We start from the raw sequence: 23,338 nt of genomic DNA on the forward strand, positions 1-23,338 counted from the left end.
GTCTGGCGGTCTGATCGTTTTAGAGTGTACCCTTGAGGGGTGACCCATACTGCCGTAGGGTCTTTATCTAGCTGGAGCCAGGTTTCTGTTAAAAACAGGGCATCAGGGTTAAGTTCTTCGATCAACATGTACAGTTCGGTAAAGTGTTTCGGTAAAGACCGACAATTAAGGAGAAACATTCTCCATTTGTGTCCAATGGACGGATGACCGCAGAGTAATGGAAGGGGGCGCCAATTACAGACCTTACAGTGATAATCAGTATTGGTTGGAAGGAATGACGACTTGATGGGAGGGCGTAAGGAGAGAAGCATAGAAGAGTTGTAGGAGAAAGTACCTACCATGATGTAAATCCAGGCCAGAACGCGCCAAACACGTCTGGACGCGGACTGGCGCAGACTGGCTTCTCTTTGGTGCCTCTTAGGCGCAATGAAGGCGCTCCCGCTGCGCGAGGGGGCAGAGAGTATGTAGATTGGGAGGGGAGGGAAGAGTAGTGTTTCCTCCACAAAAAGTTGAGGTGCTGCATCCGCGAGCACCCCGAAATGGCAGATTTTGAAACTGTAAAGTTCCCAAAGAGCGAGCAGTGTCAGTGTCCTTTTTAATGGCTTGCAAAGACGAGTCTATGTGCGCTCCAAAAAGCGACCCACCGTCGTATGGCATATCCAGGATCTTGGATTGAACTGCCTGGCGGAAAGACGTGGACTGTAACCAGCCCAGTCGTCGTAAGACTGCTGCACTAGCAAGCGGACAAGACAGTACACACAATGTCAACTGCACAATCAATGATTTCCTCCGACGTCCTCTCCGTCCTGCAGGATTTGCAAGGCTTCAGCCTTGCAAGAGTCAGGGATGAGATTCACCAGGGCAGATAAGTCCGACCACATCTGGCGGTCGTAGCGGCCTAAGACGGCTAACGCAATAGCCGCCCACTGCTCGCAACGCCTGCCTACCTTTGGTGCTCTTTGCTGCCTTTCCTGACGGGCTCTTGATATACCCCCTGGTTCTTTGCGGCTCCGCTCCCTGCGGACTTGTGGTGGGCTCCTGACATCTGCCCAGGTCCCCCACCCGCCGCCAGGGATGCCACACCATCCCGCATCGCGGCTGCCGAGAGAGGGCTGGAGGGGTGGGGTGGGGACTAGAGCCCCCAAGAGCCTTTGCGCTGCCACCTACACCTGGTGCCCGGAGGCGCATAAAACGGTCTGACCCCTCCCGCGACACGGAAGCACGCGGGAGTGCGCCGGGAGAAGCCCGGGTCAAGGGCGGGCCGTCTTAGGCCGAAGGAGGCCGGGCTGGGCCACCCCCTAGATCCTTGGACCTCGCAAGGAACATTGATCAGGTGACATTGATTCTGTCTGTAACAAACTGACTAAATATTCCCAAATTGTTGGACATGGTTACTACTGTTTTCCCAGAGCTTATAATTCACCAAGGGTAAAGCAAGACTTGCTTACCGCAGCGCGCTCCGTTGCTTACAGATTTTAAAAACCTTATACTTATGATTTAACCACGCCGTAAACCTGCGCTTGACTTTAATAGATCGCGCTGCATACCTGCGCTTGCTGTATTGTATAGGACTATCCAGGGGCAACATTATAGCAGTAGCTCTTACCTGCACAATAATTGTTGGGCTCACCCTGCACTTGTCAGGAGTTAGGCACAGACTGCCATCGCTTCGCGGCGTTTTCGGCTGCCATCTTGGCAGAGGGAATCTGGGGCTGCGATCTACGGGCGCCATCTTTGTTGGGGGACTAGTTGTTTCCCTTGCACGACTCCCACGTGTACGGCTACTTAAGATGGATAGTCAATCAGCGCGCAGCAATGGCGCGCAGCGGGTGCGCCAGAGGTAAGCCCGTTTGCGCCCCAGACGCCGGTAATGATGCATCTTTGCACAGAGCTGTTCACACAGATTCCCGTGATGATCTTTTAAGATTAAACTCCGGCACTATTCCCAGTCCCCTGCCTTCGACCATCAGTAGGCATCCATAATCTGTCATGTTGTTTGCTGAATGTGAGCTCTCAGCAAGCATTCTGAAGAAATTGTGCTACTCATTGAATTTGAGTTAGACGTACTCTTCATGACAGACATGGACTAGAGCGAATAGCGCGGTGGAATTGGGGCTAGCTTGCCCTCCTGGATATAAAAATCAGACATAATCCCTGGTTGGGGGCCGGAGGAGTGGGGTTGATTTTTAGGGAGACATTAGCTCTTTCCCAGCTAGATATTAAGGCAATTCCAGGTTGTGAACTACTAGGCTTCTCCATATATGGTCAGGGGGTGCTCTATATACTGGGCTGCTGTGCGATAGACCCCCGGCCTGCGCTTGGTCTGCTGTAACGGAGCTTATTGATCTTATTTATGACCTATCTAACTCCTACACCAGGCTCATGGTGTTGGGGGATTTCAATCTGTGGCCGGACGGACCGACTCAGCCTTTAAAGAATTGGCCCAGGCTAGTTGCAATATTCAGCTGCAGCAGTTAGTACTCTCTCAGACCAATCTAAAGGGTCACGCCTTGGTCTTGATCTTTGCTGATGCAGGCCAAGTGATCATACGGAACATCTTAACTCCGTGCTGGACGGATCATGCACCCGTCCATTTCTCACTCCCCGCCGCATTAACGAAGAAAGGCAGCTTAGGAACCACCAAGGTGGGTAGACAATGGTCTAAGCTCCTTAAACAATCTACCCTGCCCACTTTGCTTCACCGTGGGAGATAATGTGGACATGAGCTATGAGACCCTTAGCCAGCGAATTTTAGCCTCACTAGACTTATTAGCTCCGCTGCGAAAAACTAGAATCAGGACAAAACATGCAATGCCGTGGTTCTCAGGAGAACTTTTTCAGCTAAAACTCCAGTGCAAACAGGCTGAGCGTGCCTGGAGAAAGCAGTACCTGGAATCAGATAGAGTTCTTTTTAAACAGGCACTGGCGACCTATAAGGCCCAGATTAAACGTGCCAAGGCTAGTTTCTTAGAGGAATCATTACTGTCAGCCGTGAATAAGTCGCAGGCCCTATTTAAGATCGTTAAAGATTTGGCGCGCCCCGCCTGTACGGTAAATGATATTCCTGCCTCTCAAACTATGCGACTCTTTGGCACAGGCCTTTGAGGACAAGATTGCCACCAGCGGTATTAGAGGTGCTGGGGGAAAAGCATACGTAAATTTGCCTGACCAGTTCATCCATATCGCATTTCCCTGCGACTATGGGTGTGGGAACCTGGCGGCAAAACTTTGGCATTTTGCGTTCCTTTGTGGCGAACAGGTCGATCTCTGGATGACCCCACTGCTGGAAGTACGGGTGGAGTACTGATTGATGTATCTCCCACTCGTGCATCTGGTGGCTGTACCTGCTGAGCAGGTCCGCCATCTGTTTGTCATTGCCTGGAAGGTGTTCCGCCATGAGGAAGATGTTCCTTTGAACGGCCCACTTCCACATGCTCTGAGCCAGATGAGACAACTGTGGAGAGTGTGTACCTCCCTGCTTTTGAATGTAGTACATGGCAGTCATGTTGTCAGTCCGGATCAACACTACTTTGTTGCATAGATGTACTTTGAATGCCTTCATTGACATGAAGATAGCCATCAGTTCTAGGACGTTGATGTGCATCTTTTGCTGCGTTGTCCATAGTCCCTGCACTGTGTAATTGAGTACATGAGCTCCCCATCCCTGGAGAGATGCGTCCACTGTCAGAATGATCTGTGGCACAGGCTCCTGGAACGGTCGTCCACTGCAAAGGTTTTGTGGGTTCCACCAATGCAGAGAGTTGTATGCACGACCGGTTACAAACACTAGGTCCTTCAACTGTCCGCGAGCCTGATTCCACTGACGTGCTAAACACTCCTGAAGCGGACGCATATGTAGTCTCGCGTGCAGGACTATGAAGATGCAGGAGGCCATCATGCCTATCAACTGCATGAACACTCGTGCAGGAAGTGAGTGTTGCGGTCTGAATTAGTTTCAGCAATTGAATGCAGTTGATCCTCACTGAATTTGGCTGTGCTGTGGCTGCCAAAGTGTTTGTCGCGCCCAGATACTGTTGTACGTGGGCGGACTGAAGGTTGGACTTTGGGTAGTTCAGTGAGAATCCCAGATCGTGAAGAAGGTGAATGGTGTGGGACATGTGGGCGGCATACTGCTTGGCCGACTTTACTTGGATAAGCCAGATAAGGGTAGACGTGAATATTTTGTCTCCGTAGGTGTGCAGCCACTGTCGCCAGGCACTTCGTAAACACCCTGGGTGCCGTTGTCACTCCGAAAGGGAGGACCTTGAACTCTTAATGCTGATTCTGAATGGTGAATCTGAGGAATTTTCTGTGTGAAGAGTGTAGCGGAATATGAAAGTATGCATCTTTTAGATCCAATGTTGCGAGGAAATCTCCCCGACTGAGCAAAGGTAGGACCTGCTGCAGTGTCAGCATGTGAAAGTGTTCTGATAGAATGTACTGGTTTAGGGGTCTGAGGTCCAGTATGGGTCTGAGGGACCAGTCCTTTTTTGGGATTAAGAAGTACAGTTAGTACACTCCTGTACCTTTTTCTTCCACAGGCACGAGCACGATTGCTCCTTTTTACAGCATGACGAGTACCTCCTGCTGCAATAAGTGCAAATGCTCTGTGGACATAGGATGGTGTCTTGGGGTATGTTGGGTGGAGTGGATGTTAACTCCTGACAATTACCGTATTGAATACTTTTCCTGACCCACCTGCTGTGGTGATGGATTTCCAGACCGGCAGGAACTGTTGTAGTCTCCCCCCGACCGGTGTTGTATGGTCGGGGGGCAGTGACAAGGCGTCACCGTTTGTTAGTGGCGGAGGATCTAGAGCTGTTTACCTCTGCCCTTGGCGCTGTTTCCACGATAGCCACCTCTATCGTGTTTGGTGTATGTGGTTTGTGCGCCACCTTTATTGTACTGTGTTTGCTGGGACAGCTGGCCTCTGGAAACTCCTCTATTGTTTGAGCGACGAAAAGAACCACCCCTGAACTGCTGCGACTGGAGAGCCCCCATAGACTTAGCAGTTTGTGTCCCTTTTGATTTTTTCCAAGGTGGTGTCCACCTCTGGGCCAAACAAGTGATCAGGGTTTACAGGCTGATTTAGAATGGTGGTTTCTATCTCTGGCTTGAACCCGGAGATTGAGCCAGGCATGTCGCCTCAACATTACACTCGTGTTAATGGCTCCGGCCGCGGTGTCTGCTGCGTCCAGTGCACACTTGATTGAAGCATTTGATATGAGCTTCCCTTCCTGTATAAGCATCTCTGCTGCCTCCTTATATTCATCTGGCAAGTGTTGTAACAGGGTCTCAAGTGTATCGTAATGGGCCCTGTCATATCTGGCTAAAAGTGCCTGAGTGTTTAAAATGCGCCAGATATTGGCCGCTTGAGCTGCCACCCTTTTCCCTGATGCTTCTAGCACTTTTGATTCTTTGTCAGGGGAGGAGCATCACCCGTTGTTTGCGAGTTCGCCCTCTTCCGGGCATTGGAAACAACCAGAGAGTCCAACGGCAACTGTCCCTTAATGTAGGTAGGGTCCCCAAGCGCCGGTTTGTACTTTTTTCAATTCTAGGGTTTATTACCCTGGCCCTTGTGGGCTCTTTAAATAGGTCCCCAGCATGTTTTAAGACACCCTTTAGCATTGGCAGAGTCTTGACAGTTCTCTCTGAGACGGAAAAGGTGTCAAACAGAAAATCCACTTCAATAGGGTCGGCAAGGAGCTGGAAGTCATGATTTTTGGCTGCCCTTTCAATAAGTGCATTAAACGCCGCTGAGTCTTCAGTAGGCGATGTTCTTACAACATACACATGAGTGTCTAGGGCAGTTTGTGGATCCCCTGGGTCAGCAGCGTATGCCCAGGGTTCCGTCTGATCTTCAGGATCAGTGTCTACAAGGTAGCTGTACTCCTCATCATAACCTTGCCCTGTCTCCACATCAGTAAGTGTGGAAGCAGGAGCAGTGTCTTTGCCACGTGGAGGTATAGGTTAGACGAGAACGGGTGTTGTAGTGGAATCATTTTTCAACAGGATTTTATATGACTCCATAGGCTGTTCCGGGGTGATCTTTCGTTTGTAAATTGAAAGTCTACCGGTTTCGATGAACTGTTCAGACTGCTCTTCAAGCGAGGGTTGTCGATGCTTTGTGACTGTTACCGCAGTTGTGGGCTTCGGCCCAGTGGACACCTTCTTGGACGCTTCAACGTCGGCTTTAGGGGCGAAGGCCTTAGGTACCACTTTCGGCGGCAGGCTTCGGTGGTGCAGTATCCCTTTTTCTCTATTCTTTTCAATGACTCCGATACCTGCTTTGAGAAGGAGGCGGACGGCTGCATGGATTAGACTGGTTCCTTTGAGCCACCGGCAGGTGTGGGCTCGAGGGTCGTACCGCTTTTAGCCTGGTCTGTTCGACACATAGGATCGAGAACCTTTTGAGCTCAGAGTCCTTTTTCTGTGTCGATGGTCTTTGGCGCCGATCTTTTTGGGTCGACGTCCTTGACCAGTTTTTTGGTTGTCCCAGTTTTCGGCTGGACACTCTTCAGCGAGCTCCCCGGGTCGATAACACCTTTATTCTTTGTCGGCGCCCATAGTTCAGATTACTTCGATCCGACCAAAGTAATGCGCACTATCGGTTTTTCCTCTAGTGCTTTTGGTTGCGTAGACACCGAAGCTCTCTTTGTTTCGATTTTGCAACCTGTGGCTCCTTAGAAGTGTCCGAAGCCAGGCCCGGAGGTGAGGCTGAAGAACCTAGTTTTAAGATCTTGGGTAAGGCCATGTGGCGATCCCTCGACCTGAGCCTCATCATGTTTCTCGGCCCCAGTATTAGCGTTTGGGCCTAGCTCCTCGCTTGAGCCATCTTCCATGGCACCAAAGGCCCCATCGTCGTCTCCTACCTCGTCGACTAAGTCTTCAGTATCGACCATTTCAATATCAGCAGACTTCTCTGGAACCTCCCGCTCTACTTAGTCCTCGTAGATGTTAACCGGGTCAGGTGCCGTCTGCTGGGCTTCCTTGCGCGCTGCGCGTCGAAGTCGAATTGTTTTCTTGGATCGGAAACGGGAACAAGCCATACAGCTGGCTTCATCATGATCCGGCGAAAAGCACTTGTTGCACACCGGGTGGACGTCGATGTGTGGATATTTCGAGTTGCACACGGGACATCTCTTGAACGGGCTCATTTCCATGATGATTCGTCAATAAGGCCTCTGGCGTCGACCAGGCCTTCAATGCTGAAAAGCCATGCGGCTCTTCTGGATGTTCGGTTTGGGAACTGAGCTGGAACAGAACTGGGCACCGATCGCAAGACAATACCGACGCTATACTAAAGGCCTTTTGGCCAAAAAGAAAGTTTATCGATTCCGAACTGGTTAACCAATATGCATCCGAAACCAATGGCGGAAATAAACGATCTGGGGATGGAGTCGATGCCCATGCGCACTGTAGTCCAGGGGAGGAGCCACCTATCTCGTGATACTTCGAAGACTCTTCCAGGACAACAATGTGCGATCATCCGGACCCAACACTAGGCGGGGATCTATGCACAGATATGAATTCAGCAGCCCACATGCCTCGAACCTGCAGGTTACCCAATGTGGCTAACAGCCTTACTCCAGAAAAAACGTTGATTAGGAGTTCCCTTTCAGGAACTTACTTTTTAAACATTTAGCACCCTGCATTGAAAACTACCAAGGCCTACCTTAGGGGTGGCATATTCATATTAAAAAGGAAGTTGGACTTGGCATGGCAAAATAAATTTTTACCAAGTTGGTAGTTTAGGGCTGCCCAACTAGGCTGCAATAACAGATCTAAAGTTAAGTTTCCACCTGGACACTCAGTGGTGGCACAATAAAATTCTACAGTCAACGAATGACTTACACCCGTGGGTGCTCCTTGTACCATATACTAGGACTTTTCAGAAAGTTAAATAGCCAGTCAGGTATTAGCCAGTTTTACACATTCGTTGGGCGTATGCATGAGAGATTGTACATGATCAGCAGGGCCTAGTGCACTTCAGAGGCTATAAAATTATATATGTCCAACACTAGGGGGTGGTGATCATACAAAAAGTTCTTTCCTACAAGCAAGTTAAGAAGAACGACAAACACATTAACTGACCTTCGTTCTGCTGAAGCCGACTACGGAGGTGATAGCGAGATGGTGTCTGCTTATGGAAAGCCTCAACCTGTTCAGCTGTTGAGACAAACTTGCTTGCTCCAGTTTCCTCGTCCAGTTTCCGCTTGTTTCCCTGGGACAAGTTGAAGGGTTTTGGAACAGTGTGGCCGCCTTTTGGAATACGAGCCTACAAAGTGAGAACAAAATTTAACAAACCTGAAGGGCTGGCAGGGCAAATTTGCTTTTACATCATGTGCACAGAATACTCACAACAGTCACATCCTGAGCCCCCCTGCTCTCACACTCCAATCTAGCATTTCTTGTACGAAACCTCAATACATATTGCCATTTAGATTGGTTTGAATTGTACTAGAGTGAACAGTACAAACCACACAAATTAAGGAAATGTACTTGACAGCAGACTGGCATACTACCCAGTATTTCATAAAGAATACTAGTTTCCCAAATATAGTACTCCATACAGCACTTCAACCATTCCAAGAACATACCAAAGGCACTCAATTTGCCAGTGGAGCCAGTTTGATGTTTTAGGGAATCATATGACTCCTGAGAAAGAAGCACTGAAAGATGACTGTTAAATTCCTGTGCTTTAAAAATGCAAGAAAACAATGGAGTATAGAAATCTCTCACCTTTTGTAAAGTAGTAAAAAGGCTACATTTGGCTTCACTGTGCTTCCAAGAAGCAGATTTACATTACAGAGTCAATGGTTTAACATCTAGAAATGTATTTGCCCTTCGCCTTGTTCTCACCAACACCTAACAGCACTCATTCAGACCCGTTTAAAGCAATTATTCAGGGGTATGGTATTATGAGAGTATGACTAACCGGCAAGATCCTCTTGCTGTGTAGCCATGATCCACACAAGTAACATACAAATTTTGCATTGTAGAAGAGTGGTGTCGATAGACAGCATGGAATCAAAGGCACTGCTGCAGCAACGAGGACACAGAATATAAACATAAAGATCTAGAGATCAAGCCACACGAACCCTGAAATATAGTAACAGAAGGAATAGTTTGTCCTGTAACTCCAGTTCTGTAGTAGGGGTATCTCTTAAAGTCATAATCTAGTGAATAGTCCTGCCCATGTGCGTGGACCCCGGAGCAATCAAAAATAAGCTCTTAAGTGTCTTTGCAGTTCTGCAATTTCTTGACAACTTAAGAGAGAATTTAAAGACAGATAATGCAGCCTATATCCACAGGCTACACTGTCCAGTACTTCAACTAGAAATTCCACCCAAAAAAAAAAAAAACACAAACAGCACAGCCTGCCCAGTTTCCTCCACAGAGAAACTTGCCTCTACCAGCAAAAGCCTGTGGAATGATAGAGAGGAAGGAAAGGACAGACAAGCCCCATAGGCTGCCATTATGTGGCTCAAACAAGATACTGTGCCTTTAAGAAAACTTTCCAGAACTCAGCATCCCAGAATGCACAGCAGGTCCTTTTACTTTCAGTTCTTTTTGAAGGCGTAGCACGCCAGACATGTAGCATTCCTTACATGAATATCTTCTCCACTGGGGAGGAGGGCGGGCGCTTATGGCTATAACAGATACCCCGACTACAGAACGAATATGCTACTTACCAGTATGCATCTGTTCTTGCATGTAGGGCTGCTGCCATACATATCTGTGCAAAGATCACCGCCTAGTGTTGGGTCCGGATGATTGCAAGTTGTTGTCCTGGAAGAGTCGAAGTATCACAAGATAGGTGGCTCCTCCCCTGGACTACAGTGCGCATGGGCATCGACTCCATCCTCAGATTGTTTTTAGCCATTGTGGCAGAGATGGAGTGAAACTTAGTGAATGATGACCATGCTAGAAGTATTTGTGAATGCTGCAGCCGCTACAGGCGCCGGGGAGGAGGGCGTGCAATATTAATGTCAGCAGCCCTACATGCCAAGAACAGATGCATACTGGTAAGTAGCATATTCGGTTCGAGGCATGTGGGCTGAATTCATATCGGTGCATAGAATACATAGCAGTCCCTCCATTAACGGCGGCCTCCTGTGCCAGCTGCAGCAGTTTGGAAAAGTGTTTTGAGAACAGCCTGACCAACAGCTGCCTGCTGTTTGGAGTGCACATCCACACAGTAGTGTTTTGTAAACGTGTGTGGTAGACCATGTGGCTGCTCTACATATGTCCTCTAAAGGGATATTTCCAAGGAAAGCCATGGAGACTGCCAACTTCCGGGTGGAGTGGGCTCGCGGGGGAATTAGAGTGCGCTTGGCTTTGTGATAGCAGATCTGAATACACTTAACGATCCACCTGGCTATACAGGCCTTTGAAATGGGGTTGCCTTTGTGTTGTGGCGAAAAGGCAAATAATAGTTTTGTCTTTTGAAAATCTTTGGTCCTATCAATGTAGTACATAAAGGCTCTCGACGTCAACCGTGTGGAGCATTCTCTCCGCAACGGACTCAGGATTTTGGAAGAACACAGGTAGTTCTATAGTCTGGTTGATATGGAATTGTGACACTACCTTAGGAAGGAACTTAGGGTAAGTGCGAAGCACCACCCTGTTGGAATGAATCTGTATGAATGGCTCTTGGCTAGTTAGTGCCTGGAGTTCACTAACTCGTCGTAGTGACATAATTGCTATCAGGAAAGCCACTTTCCACATCAAGAACTGAATTTCGCATGAATGCAGTGGCTCGAAAGGAGGACCCATCAGTCTTGTGAGGACCACATTTAGGTTCCATTCGGGAGCTGGTTGGGTCCGTGGAGGAATGGCTCGCTTGAGTCCTTCCAGAAAGGCTTTGATGGCAGGCACTCTGAAAAGGGAGAGATGCTGCCTGTTCTGGAGATAAGCCGCCATTGCGGATAGATGTATACGAATGGAAGCATAGGCTAGATTACCTTTGTATAGATGTAAGAGAACAAATGATGTCTTGAATAGATGCATCTAGCGGGTTGATGTGGTTTGCACAATAAATGACAAACCGCTTCCATTGCGCCGCATACATGCTCTGCTGTGGGCTTCCTTGCATCCCTGATTATGTCCATACAGTCAGGAGGTAAGTTGAGGTAGCCAAATTCTAAGACCTCAGGAGCCTGATCGCCAGGTTGAGCTGTTGCGGATCTGGATGCTGAATGTCTACATGGCTCTGCGTCAAAAGCCTGGGTGTGAGGCGCAGCCTTTGATGCGGTACCACGGACAGTTCCAGAAACGTGGTGTACCATGGTTGGCGTGCCCACTTCGGTGCAACCAAGATGAGCGTCATTGAGTGTTGCATCAGCTTGCGTGCCACCAGCGGTATCAGAGGTGCTGGGGGAAAAGCGTACGCAAATTTGCCTGACCAGTTCATCCATATCGCATTGCCTTGCGACTGTGGGTGTGGAAATCTGGCAGCAAAGCTTTGTCATTTTGCGTTTCTTTGTGGCGAACAAGTCTATCTCTGGATAACCCCACCTTTGGAAGTACGGGTGGAGTACTGATGGATGCATCTCCCACTCGTGCATCTGGTGGCTGTACCTGCTGAGCAGGTCCGCCATCTGATTGTCCTTGCCCGGGAGGTGTTCTGCCATGAGGAAGATATTCCTTTGAATGGCCCACTTCCACATGCTCTGAGCCAGATGAGACAACTGTGGAGAGTGTGTACCTCCCTGCTTCTGGATGTAGTACATGGCAGTCATGTTGTCCGTCCGGAACACGACCTTGTTGCAGAGATGTAATTTGAATGCTTTCATTGCCATGAAGAGATTGCCATCAGTTCTAGGACGTTGATGTGCATCTTTTTCTGCTGCGTTGTCCATAGTCCCTGCACAGTGTAGTGGAGTACATGAGCTCCCCAACCCTGGAGAGATGCGTCCGTTGTCAGAATGATCTGTGGCACAGGCTCCTGGAACGGTCGTCCCTTGCAAAGGTTTTGTGGGTTCCACCAATGCAGAGAGTTGTATGCACGACCGTTACCAACACTAGGTCTATCAACTGCCCGTGAGCCTGATTCCACTGACGTTGTTAGAAGGTGGGTCCGACACTATGGGCTGCCCGGATTTTTTGCTTTTTGAGCACCTAATTGTTGAGCTTTTACTGTGGGGGAGCCTCATAATCTGGGACTCACCCACAGTGAACTCATAATGAAGCAGACTGCATGGAGATTTTACTGGTGTCCCCCTGACTTGACTAGGCCACTGCGCAGCAGCTGGAGTATGGGGCACCATGCTGGTTACATGCAGACACAGGTGTACATGCGTGTGCACACGTGTAGGGGCTGCGCTGGGGAGATTCCTAGTGTGCGCAGTCCAGGAGCAGCTACAGAGTGAATGGCGTGGCCGGCGTATGCAGAATTGGGTGGTGACATGGAATAGGCTTTATACACGGGAAAGGAACATGCCAGGGAAAGTCAGTGTGTCTTACTGTGTTTTACTTCATTATTTCCCTATGGGGATGTGAGGCCCATGGCTAAAATTACTTCCACAAAGCCTACAGATTCTAGACACGCACTAATGTACAGTGTAGCACATGTGAAAATGAGTATTCTGCTAAGTCTAAAGTCATATTTGTGCTGCTTTTGGGTCATACACAATTGTCATATTTCTCTGAGCCAGCCATGACCAGACCCAGGCTGAGGGTTGACCTCAGCTGGATGGATAGATAACCTTCCTTCCACAAGCTAGGGCCTTTTCTCAACAAAGAAGAAGATGGATGGGGCTACAGGCTTATCCATTAGCAGCTGTCACTGGGTGCCAGGCTGCACCAAGAAGGAAAGAGTTGGATTTCAGAGGCCATGTGGCCAGAGACACTGGACGACTCAATTTTTAACAAACTAAGAGGCTGGACAAGGAGGGAGCATGCCAAACTGTTGGAAAAATGCGTACAGCTACAACTGACTAAACACATAGACAAGTTTGATCTCCTCAACGCTCATCAATCAGGCTTCCGTGCAGGGCACAGTACCGAAACAGCCATGACGCACATAGTGGACGACGCCCTCCAAATCTTAGACCAAAACGAAACCTGCCTCCTCATCCTTCTGGATCTCTCCTCAGCATTCGACACGGTTAAACATGAGAACTTACTCGAACTGTTAAACACAAGAATGGGCATATCAGGGACTGTTCTCAGGTGGTTCACCTCCTTTCTACACAACCGTTCACAAAGGTTCAAAAGCAACAACCTGATGTCCTCTCCGGTACCTGTATCACTAGGCGTCACCCAAGGATCCTCCCTCTCCCCTACACTGTTCAACCTAGTTATGGAACCCCTCACTACTTTGCTACAGACATCCAATGTTCACTTTCACATGTATGCCGACGACACCCAACTCTATCTCAAAATACAATCCCCCAAGGACATCATGCTTCTGAACACCACGATCAGAGACACCCAATCCTGGCTTGCAGAGAATCACCTCAAACTCAATGCCCTGAAGACTGAGTTCCTCCTGATCTCACCTCCCGCAAAAATGGTCACGGCTCAAACATGGCTTAAGCAGTTATCAGCTTTAAATGTACAACCTACAGTCGTAGACTCAGCAAAATCCTTAGGCATAACACTTGACGCCAATCTCAACATGCAGCAGCACATCAGCAAGGCAACCAAAGGAGCGAACTTCCAAATCAATACCTTGAGAAACCTTAAAGCCTTCCTTCCAGCCAAAGACTTCCAAACTACAGTACAATCTATAGTCATCCCGCACATAGAATACGGAAGCACCGCCCTCTGCGGGCTCCCCCTTACAACAACGGCACCCCTCAGAGCGTCCCTTAACGCTGCAGCGAGACTTATCACTGGCTCAAAAAAACACTCATATTTCCCCTGACTTTAAATCCCTGAACTGGCTGCCTTTTGAAGCCAGAATACATCTGAAAATCGCCTGCATGACTCAAGGCTGTACACCACAACTCGCCCAGCTACCTCACTCAAAAGCGGACAAATCTCGGGTGGCTCTAGAACTACCAGAAGCACAAACAATCTTCTGCTGAAACCTCAAAGATTCAGAAAGGAAAAAACCTATAAACGCTCCTTTTCAGGAATGGCACCCAGGATCTGGAACTCACTCCCTCCTGAAACCAGGCTCATCTCCTCCAACAAACTGTTTAAGAAAGAAGTAAAAGCGATCCTCATGGCTAAATACACATGATCTATTTTCCTGTAGCTCTCATGAATCTGCTCCGTAATACCTGCCTGACCCCTGGGTCTACTTGTACTACTTGTATTATGACTTATTTGATGGTATATGTTCCCTCTTTGTACTATTGGTATTATGACTTATCTGATTGTATTTGTTCCCTCTTTGTATTTTGATGTATTGTTGACGCACCTGTCTGACTTTGCACACTATACCTACACCACCTCAACCATCCATACTTTGTACTACTGATGCACCTGTGAAACTATACATCCTGCACGCATCTACCTCAATTATGCCCACCTTTATGTTAGCTCCAAAATCACTTGCAGCACGCTTAAATAAGTATATGCTTACTTTTTGTACTTTTATATTATTGGCGCAACAGATTGACTATGCACCTTTTACTGACACTACCTCACCTATGATCTACCTCCTGTTTTTTTTGACATACCTATGTAACTATGCTTTTGACCTTGTAAAGCGCTCTGATATCTGCAAAGATCTTGTTCGCGCTATATAAAACTTTCAAAATAAATAAGGGGCAGGGAAGTGATGTGTCGCTGTTTGATAGGACCCACAGAGACTTTCTGCCAGCCCCCTACTCAACATTTAAAAAGTACTTGCACAGGAAGAGAAGCTCTCTGGGGTGTGGTCTGCTGAGGTGGAAGGTGCTGGAGCCTGGCAATGGGCAGTTGGAAGGAGAGACCCCCTGACTGTCACCCAGGCCCCTAACAGCACCAGAAGAAGCGCCCAGGACCAGTGCGCAGAAGCAGGGGCCTCTGCGCAGGGAGAAGAGAGGCGCAGGAGGAGAGCCAGGGGAAAGGCTGGCGCAGGGAGCCAGTGCAGACCGCTCCCTGCAGAATGCACCCTCTTGGAGACCCCGAGGGTGAAGGAGAATGCTCCCAGTGGCTGGGGGGCACCACCAGGAGCAAGAAGACATGAAAATGGGGCAGATCGGACCTCCAGAGGCGGAGATATGGCCCCTAAAAGGTGAGACCTTTGACTTGTGGCCCCCTGATGGTGAAGCGCTTGAGGCTCCGCCGCTAGTCCAGAAAAGGCCTTTCGGGTGGGCCAGGTCCCGGAGAATGCCCTCCAACGTGGAGAGCCTGCAGGGGTCCCGGACAAGGAAGGAGGAGCCAGGGGCCCAGGTGGGACCGGGCCCCCGGTCAAAGCACGGAGCGGCTGGGTGTGGGCTCCCCGCGTCGCATACCCTTACCTGGGGGTCCGGTGGGACCGGGCCCCCCACGAGGCCCCAGAAAGTGGCAGGAGCTTGAAGCGCCCCATGATGCCTTGCAAGGCATGAGGAATGGATTGTTTTGGCGTTTGGTGGCCCCCAGAAGAGAGGGGTCACCCTTGAGTGTGAAAAGGTGCTGGGGGAGCTGCTGGAGCAGCGCAGTCTCGCCCCCAGCACAAAGCCAAGTACCACCCTAAGTTTAATTTAAAAAGAATAACCCCTCAACTCTCAGCGAAGACTGCATTACCTCCTAGGCTGGAACTTTTGTTCTACAGCTGGGGGTTCATTGAGAAGTGCATCAAAGATTGAAGGGCTGAGTTGGAGATGTCTCGAGAAGGGCATCCCCTGGAGGTGAAATGGCGTAATTGCACTGAAATGCATTTATTAATGGTCATTTCTTTTAGACGGACTGATGTTCAATGTGAAGTACTGGTGTAAGGTGATGTCACAAGCAAAGTGGATTTAAGTGGCTAGACACTCCTGCTAGGGTGTCTGACGGTATTTACAACGTAATCCTGTGATCTGTGATGCCTTTAGTGGCTGTAATTGCTATGCATTTTTAATGATATCCAAATGTGCTGAGTACTGTCATTCTAAAGTGTGCGTAAACATGTAGTCTTGCTGCTGTGCTTAGGTGAAGACCCCAGACTGGTAGCCCTTAAGATGTAGAGGTGTATAATTTAGGGTCAGTAGGAGATGCTTGGTCAGGGTCATAGGTCACGTGTATATCTGTTCAATGCTTGTTGAGGCTAGAGGGGGGGGAGGGGGGGGGGGGAGGAGAATCGCCGCTGGGGTGGTGCCAGTGCGCAGGGCCCTCGCTCCAGGTTAAGACCAATTCACTGCATTGGGGTAAGAGGTGCATACGTGGGAGTGGTGGTACTAGACCCCACCCCCCCTGCGGGAGGGGTGGAGATGTTATGCAATGTCACAAAGTAATTCCAACAGCTTATGTATATTTGTAAATTGGTGTATAGTATTGAGTGGTGTGTGTTTAATAAATGTACTCTTTTATAAAGCAAAGTACAGACTGGACAATCAATTGAGTTATTTTTTTTGCACACCTGCAAATGGCGATTACTAGCCCACACCGCCTCCCTTGAGTAAGCCTCAGACTGCTCTGCAACGCTACCCTCTGAGAGTCAGGCGCTGCCCTAGGGTGTTTGGTTCCCAATGAAGGACAAATGTGTCATGTTATTTGTGCAGGCCTCACAGATGCTGCCTCGTTTTCCAACAGACGTGCTAAGCACTCCTGAAGCGGTTGAATGCTGCCGATCCTCAATGAATTTGGCTGTGCTTTGACCGCCAGAGTGTTTATCGTCGCACCCAGATACTGCTGTATGTGAGCGGGTTGCAGGTGGGACCCTGGGTAATTCAGTGAGAATCCCAGATCGTGAAGGTGAATGGTGTGAGACATGTGGGCGGCACACTGCTGGGCTGACACTGCCTGGATCAGCCAGTCGTCCAGATAAGGGTAGACGTGAATGTTTTGTCTCCATGGGTGTGCCGCCACTGTAGCCAGGCACTTTGTAAAAACCCTGGGTGCCGTGGTGACTCCGAAAGATAGGACCTTGAACTGGTAATGTTGATTTTGGATGGTGAACCCGAGGTATTTTCTGTGTGACGGGTGTAGTGGGATATGAAAATATGCATCCTTTAGATCCAATGTTGGAAGAAAATCTCCTTGACTGAGAAACGGTAGGACTTGCTGCAGCGTCAGCATGTGAAAATGCTCTGACGGAATGTATTGATTGAGGGGTCTGAGGTCCAGAATGGGTCTGAGGGACCCGTCCTTTTTTGGTATTAAAAAGTACAGTGAGTAAACTCCTGTGCCCCTTTCTTCCACAGGTACGAGCTAGATTGCTCCTTTTTGCAGCATGACGAGTACCTCCTGCTGCAATAAGTGCAAATGCTCTGTGGACATGGGACGGTGTCTTGGGGGTACGTTGGGTGGAGTGGATGTTAACTCCAGACAATAACCGTACTGGATAAGCTGTGTGACGGACTTCCAGACTGGTAGGAACTGTAGAAGTCTCCCCTCGACAGGTGTTGGATGGTCGGGGGCAGTGACAAAGCGTCACTGTTAGTGGCGGAGGATCTGGAGCGGTTTCCACGACCACTGCCCTTGGCGCCGTTTCCACAATAACCACCTCTACTTTGTTTGGTATATGTGGTTTGCGCGCCACCTTTATAGTACTGTGTGTTTTGGGATAGCTGGCCTCTGGAAACACCTCCATTGCTTGAGCGACGAAAAGAACCACCCCTGAATTGCTGCAACTGTAGGGCCCCATAGACTTTGCAGTCTGTGTCTCTTGATTTTTTCCAAGGTGGTGTCCACCTCTGGGCCAAAGAAATGATCAGGGTTTAAGGTCTGATTTAGAATGGTGGTCTGTATCTCTGGATTGAGCCAGGCATGTCATCTCAACATAACACTAGTGTTAACAGCTCTGGCCGCAGTGTCTGCTGCGTCCAGTGCACATTTGATAGAAGCATTTGATATGAGCTTCCCTTCTTGGATGAGCATCTCGGCTGCCTCCTTATATTCATCTGGTAGGTGCTGTAACAGGGTCTCAAGTGTGTCGTAATGTGCCCTGTCGTACCTGGCTAAGAGTGCCTGAGTGTTTGAAATGCGCCAGATATTGGCCGCTTGAGCGGCCACCCTTTTCCCTGATGCCTCAAACACCTTAGATTCCTTATCTGGGGGAGGAGCATCACCCGTTGTTTGAGATTTAGCCCTCTTCTGGGCATTAGAAACAACAAGAGAGTCCAGCGACAACTGTCCCTTAATGTAAGTAGGGTCTCCAGGCGCTGGTTTGTACTTCTTTTCAATCCTGGGGTTTATCACCCTGGCTCTTGTAGGCTCCTTAAATTTTTCGCCAGCATGCTTCAAGACACCCTTCAACATAGGACTGTCAAGACTCTGGCTCTGATGCAGAAAAGGTGTCAAAAAGAAAGTCAACTTAAATGGGGTCAGCATGTAGCTGGACATCATGATTTTTGGCCGCCCTTTCAATAAGGGAATTAAACGCTGCAGAATCTTCGGTAGGCGACGTTTTCACAGTATACACGTGAGTGTCTGGGGCAGTATGTGGATCATTAGGGTCAGCAGCATCAGCCCAGGGTTCATTAGTATCATCTGGATCAGTGTCCACAGGATAGCTGTATTAGTCATTATCACCATCCCCAGGCTCCACATCAGAATAAATGGGTGAGACATCATGGCCACGTGGAGATAAAGGTTCCACAAGAACAGGTGTTGTGGTAGAATCCTTTTTCTTAAGTGGTATCTTATAGGAGTCCATCGGATCTTCCGTTTGTAAAGAGAAAGTCTGCCTGTCTCGGCATCGATAAACTGTTCCTGTTCTTCCAACGAGGATGGTCGATGCTCTGTGGCTGGGACCACCAGTGTAGGCTTCGGCACCGATGATACCTTTTTGGGCACGTCCACTTTAGGGACGAAAGCCTTTGGCACCACTTTAGGTGGCAGCGTGAAGTGGATGGGCGCTGTCGTCTTCTGGGGTTTATCGGCAGGCTTCGAAGGTGGAGGATCCTTAGGCCCAACAGTCGAAGCAGTGTCTTTGATGCACTTCAGGGATTCCACCACCTGCTTCGTGAAAAAGGCGGACGGCTGCGTCGGCTTGACGGTATCTTGCGAGGCACCACTTGGTGTGGACTCGGGGGGGCTATACCGCTTTTGGTCTGGTCGACGCAGAGTCTCGAGAACCTTCTGAGAACAGAGTCCTTTGTCAGTGTCGACAGTCTTCGGTGCCGACTTCTTCGGGTCGACGGCCTTGACCTTAGCCTTTGTTGCGCTAGACTTAGTCTCGGCACCCTTAGGTGGCTTCTTAGGGTCGCCGACGCTCTTCTGCTTTGTCGGTGCCGACAGGTCCGAGGACTTCGAGCCGACCAGAGCAATACGTACTGTTGGTTGCGATGAAGTCACAAGTGCTTTCGGTTGCGTCGATACCGGAGTTTTCACTTTCGGTTTCGCTGTCTGCGGCTCCTTAGATATGTCCGGGGCTGTAGAACTTTCTGTAAGATCTTGGGTAAGGCCTTGTGGCGATCCCTCGACCTGAGCCTTATGATAGGTTTCGGCCCAAGTGTCAGTTTGTGGGCATAGCTCCTCGCCCGAGCTATCTTCCATGGCCCCAAAGGCCCCATTGTCGTCTCCTACCTAGTCGAAGTCTTCCGCATCGAGCACCTCGACATCACCGACATAGTTGGAGTCGCCCTCCGATACGGGCTCGGACAGGATCTCTTGAAACTCCCGCTCCGCTCCCTCATCTTCCCCGGAAGATGTCCACTGGCTCCGGTGCAGTTTGCTGGGCTTCCTTGCGCGCAGCGCGTCGATGCTTAAGCGTCTTCTTGGATCGAAAACAGGAACAAGCCATACAACTGGCTTCATCATGATCCGGCGACAGACACTTGTTGCACACCGGGTGGACGTCGATGTGGGGATATTTGGAGTTACACACGGGACATCTCTTGAACAGACTTCGTTCCATGATGGGTCGATAGGGCCTAGGCGTCGATCGGGCCTCAAGCGTCGAAAGCACGCGGCTCTCCTGGATGTCCGGCTCGGGAACTGAGCTGGAACAGAACTAGGCACCGATCGCAAGACACTACAGACGAGAAAACGAAAGGCCTTTTGGCCTTAAGAAAACTTTATATCGATTCCGACTTGAGTGAACCAATATGCATCCGAACCCAATGGTGGAAAAAAACAATCTGGACTACAGTGCACATGGGCATCGACTCCATCCTCAGAGGATGAGCCACCTATCTCGCGATACTTCAAAGACTCTTCCAGAACAACAACGTGCAATCATCCGGACCCAACACTAGGCTGCGATCTATGCACAGATATGAATTCAGCAGCCCACATGCCTCGAACCTGGAGTTACAGGACAGAAACTACTCCTTCTGTAGTAGGGGATCTCTGTGTATAGTCATCATCTAGTAAAAAGAATGGCAAGCCCATCCCACACCAAAGCGGCGGTGGAGAGAAGAGATAACACCACTACTGTGCGAACAGATTTCGCAGCAAAGCATGCCCAACCTGAGTGTGTCCTGGCATCAGTGTCCAGACAGTAATGCTTAGCAAAGGTATGGACAGACTTCCAAGTGGCCGCCCTGCAGATTTCTGCAATCGGAAAATTATGTAGCAAAGCAGTCGTTGCAGATTTGCCCCTGGTGGAATGAGCCTTAGGTTTACCCCCAAGCACTTATTAGCTTTTTGGTAACAATTGTATACAGGACACAATCCACCTAGAGATGGACTGTTTTCAGGTAGCAAGACTGGTCCTGACTGATCCATAGTTTATAAACAATAAGTCTGACCTACGAATATCTTTGGTTTTATCCAGATCAACACCCTCCTAACTTCCAGGGAATGTAAAGACCTTTCCGCTGGAGATGAAGGATTCTGAAAAAACGTAGGCAAAGTTATGGTCTGGTTGACATGAAAATCAGAAATAACTTTGGGAAGAAATTTAGGGTGAGTACGCATAACAACCTTAGCAGCATGAAATACAGTGTAAGGTTCTTGGCAACACAACGCCGGAATTTCACTCACCCTGCAGGCCAATGTAATGGCCACGAGGAACGCCGCCTTCCAGGACAGGTGCTGCAACGAAGCCTTATGAATATGATCAAAAGGATCTGGACAGCACCACATTCAATTCCCAAGAAGGCGAAGGAAGCCGGATAGGAGGGAATACTTTCTTCACATTCAATTCCCAAGAAGGCGAAGGAAGCCGGATAGGAGGGAATACTTTCTTCAAGCCTTCCAAAAAAAAAACGCATTTCCTGTAGGCAGTCAATGCAGCGAGATGTAGAAGGTAAGGATGACATCCTCCTCACATGTCGGAGGGTCATAGTTCTTGGACTTGCACCAGATGCAGAATCTTTTCCACTTGTAAGCATAAGAAGTCCTAGTGGAAGGTCGCTTAGACTCCTTCAGTATGTCCATACAATCTTCTGGTAGATTCAACTGGCCATATTGCACACTCAGGAGCCATGCGGCCAAATTCAAAGACGAGAGTTTCGGGTGCACCATCTGCCCCCTGAACTTCGTGAGAAGGTCCGGCCTGCACGGCAACCGTATGAGAGGAAGAAGAAACCGGTGAAGCAGGTCTGTGAACCACCACTGTCTAGGCCATTCCGGGGCGATCAATATCATCCCCGCCCGGGACAGCTTGATGAGCACCGCCGGAATCAGGGGAATGGGTGGAAAAGCGTACAGAAAACTGTTCGACCAGTCGATCCATAGGGCATTCCCCAACATCCCCTGTTGGTAGTACCTGGAGGCGAAGTCTCGGCATTTGCTGTTTTCGGCGTTGACGAACAGATCTACGTCTGAGTCCCCCACCTTGCAAAGACTTCTCCTAGTACTTTGTGGTTTTCCTGAATTAGTCTCAGTGCGTCCGCCTAAACATTCCGCACACCTGGTAGATGGGTAGCAGTTATCGTCAGTCCTCTGGCTAGAAGCCAGTGCCAGATCGCCTGTGCCTCCTGTGACAGGGTGCGTGATCTCGAACCCCCCTGCTTGTTGAGGTAATACATCCTGGTCGTATTGTCCGTCTGTACAAGCAGAGAGTTGGTCTGAAAGGACGGATGAAAGGCCTTCAGTGCCAAGTGAACAGCTCTGAGTTCCAGTAGGTTGATGTGGTACGTGGACTCAGACGGAGACCACGTCCCTTGAATCTGTAAGTCTCCGGAGTGCGCTCCCCCGCCGTGGAGACGCATCAGTCACGATAGTCTGTGCGGGAATGTCCTTGTGAAAGGGAACTCCTCTGAGGAGATTCTCCGCTGAACACCACCACTTCAGAGACTGAAGAGCATGCAGACAGTCGTATTGTGTCGTCCCAAGAACCAGTACTCTGATCCCACTGATCCTCCAAGCACTCCTGCAGTGGTCTCATATGCAACCGTGTGTGGGGTGTGAGGAAGAAACAAGAGGCCATCAACCCCAGTAGAGAAGACACCGTCCTCACTGTTGTAGATGGAGTGGTCATAAGAGCCTGAACCTTCCGAAAGAGTGATAACCGTCGCTCCTCCAAAGGAGACACGCTTGCTGGCAGCGTATTGATGGTGGCTCCCAAGTACTGTATGCATTGGACCGGAGTCGGGATAGGTTGATGTGCAACCCTAGCTTGTTCAGAAACGCACGTCTTCTGGAATGGTGCTTGAGCTTCCGAGAAGGAACTCAATCTTGTCCTTCTTGTGGACCAGAAAGAACAGCGAGTACAGATCTCTTCCCCTTTGAGGCCGAGGTATGTCTTCTATCGCCCTTTTCTTTAATAGGATGTCGGCCTCTGCCTGAAGCTCGCGCAGTTGAAACTGCGAGCTCACCTGCGGAACAGCTGGAGGCGGGCTGGTGAACTGAAGACTATCCACCCTCAACCCACCCTGCGTAGAAATTGGAACAAACTCACCCTCACCATCGACCAGATCTCCTCATCGCTCCTTCAAATCCCTCCTGTCCACTCCTCAAACCCCGACCAAGCAGCCATTAACTTCACCCAATGGCTATCCAAAAGCGCCGACATCCTAGCTTCGTTATCAAAACAAACTAGGCAGCAAGAAGGCCTCCTGGTTCAACGATGATCTTAAGAAATCCAAGAAACTCTGTCGCTCCCTCGAGAAAGCATGGAAAAAAGACCCTAACTCCAACACCAGAGACGCCTTCAAAAATGCCACCCTCATACACCAACTAATCCGGTCTGCCAAGAAAGCCGCCTTCAAAGACCGACTAGATAACAACGCCCACAATAGCAAGGAGTTATTCAACAGCGTCAAAGAATTTACCAACCCATCCGCCAACTCCAACGACATCACCCCCTCTGCGACTCCCTAGCTTCCTTCTTCCACAACAAAATTGCAGATATCCACAACAGCTTCGACAACCGACCCGAAGACCA

At 49.4% G+C, this 23,338-nt stretch overlaps 1 protein-coding gene across 5 annotated transcripts in view; it reads right to left on the bottom strand.

Annotated features, from left to right (window-relative positions):
• The window catches only part of LOC147706257 (targeting protein for Xklp2-A-like), a 118,978-nt gene that overhangs the window by 49,770 nt on the left and 45,870 nt on the right, over window positions 1-23,338 (bottom strand). For all 5 annotated transcript variants that reach the window (XM_086932690.1, XM_086932693.1, XM_086932695.1 and 2 more), the window contains one exon: window positions 8,095-8,278. In XM_086932690.1, coding sequence (XP_086788816.1) covers window positions 8,095-8,278 — 184 coding nt within the window. The remainder of the gene's footprint in view (window positions 1-8,094; window positions 8,279-23,338) is intronic.

Source organism: Lissotriton vulgaris, chromosome 7 (assembly GCF_964263255.1).
Source record: "Lissotriton vulgaris chromosome 7, aLisVul1.2, whole genome shotgun sequence".
Lineage (NCBI taxonomy): Eukaryota > Metazoa > Chordata > Amphibia > Caudata > Salamandridae > Lissotriton > Lissotriton vulgaris.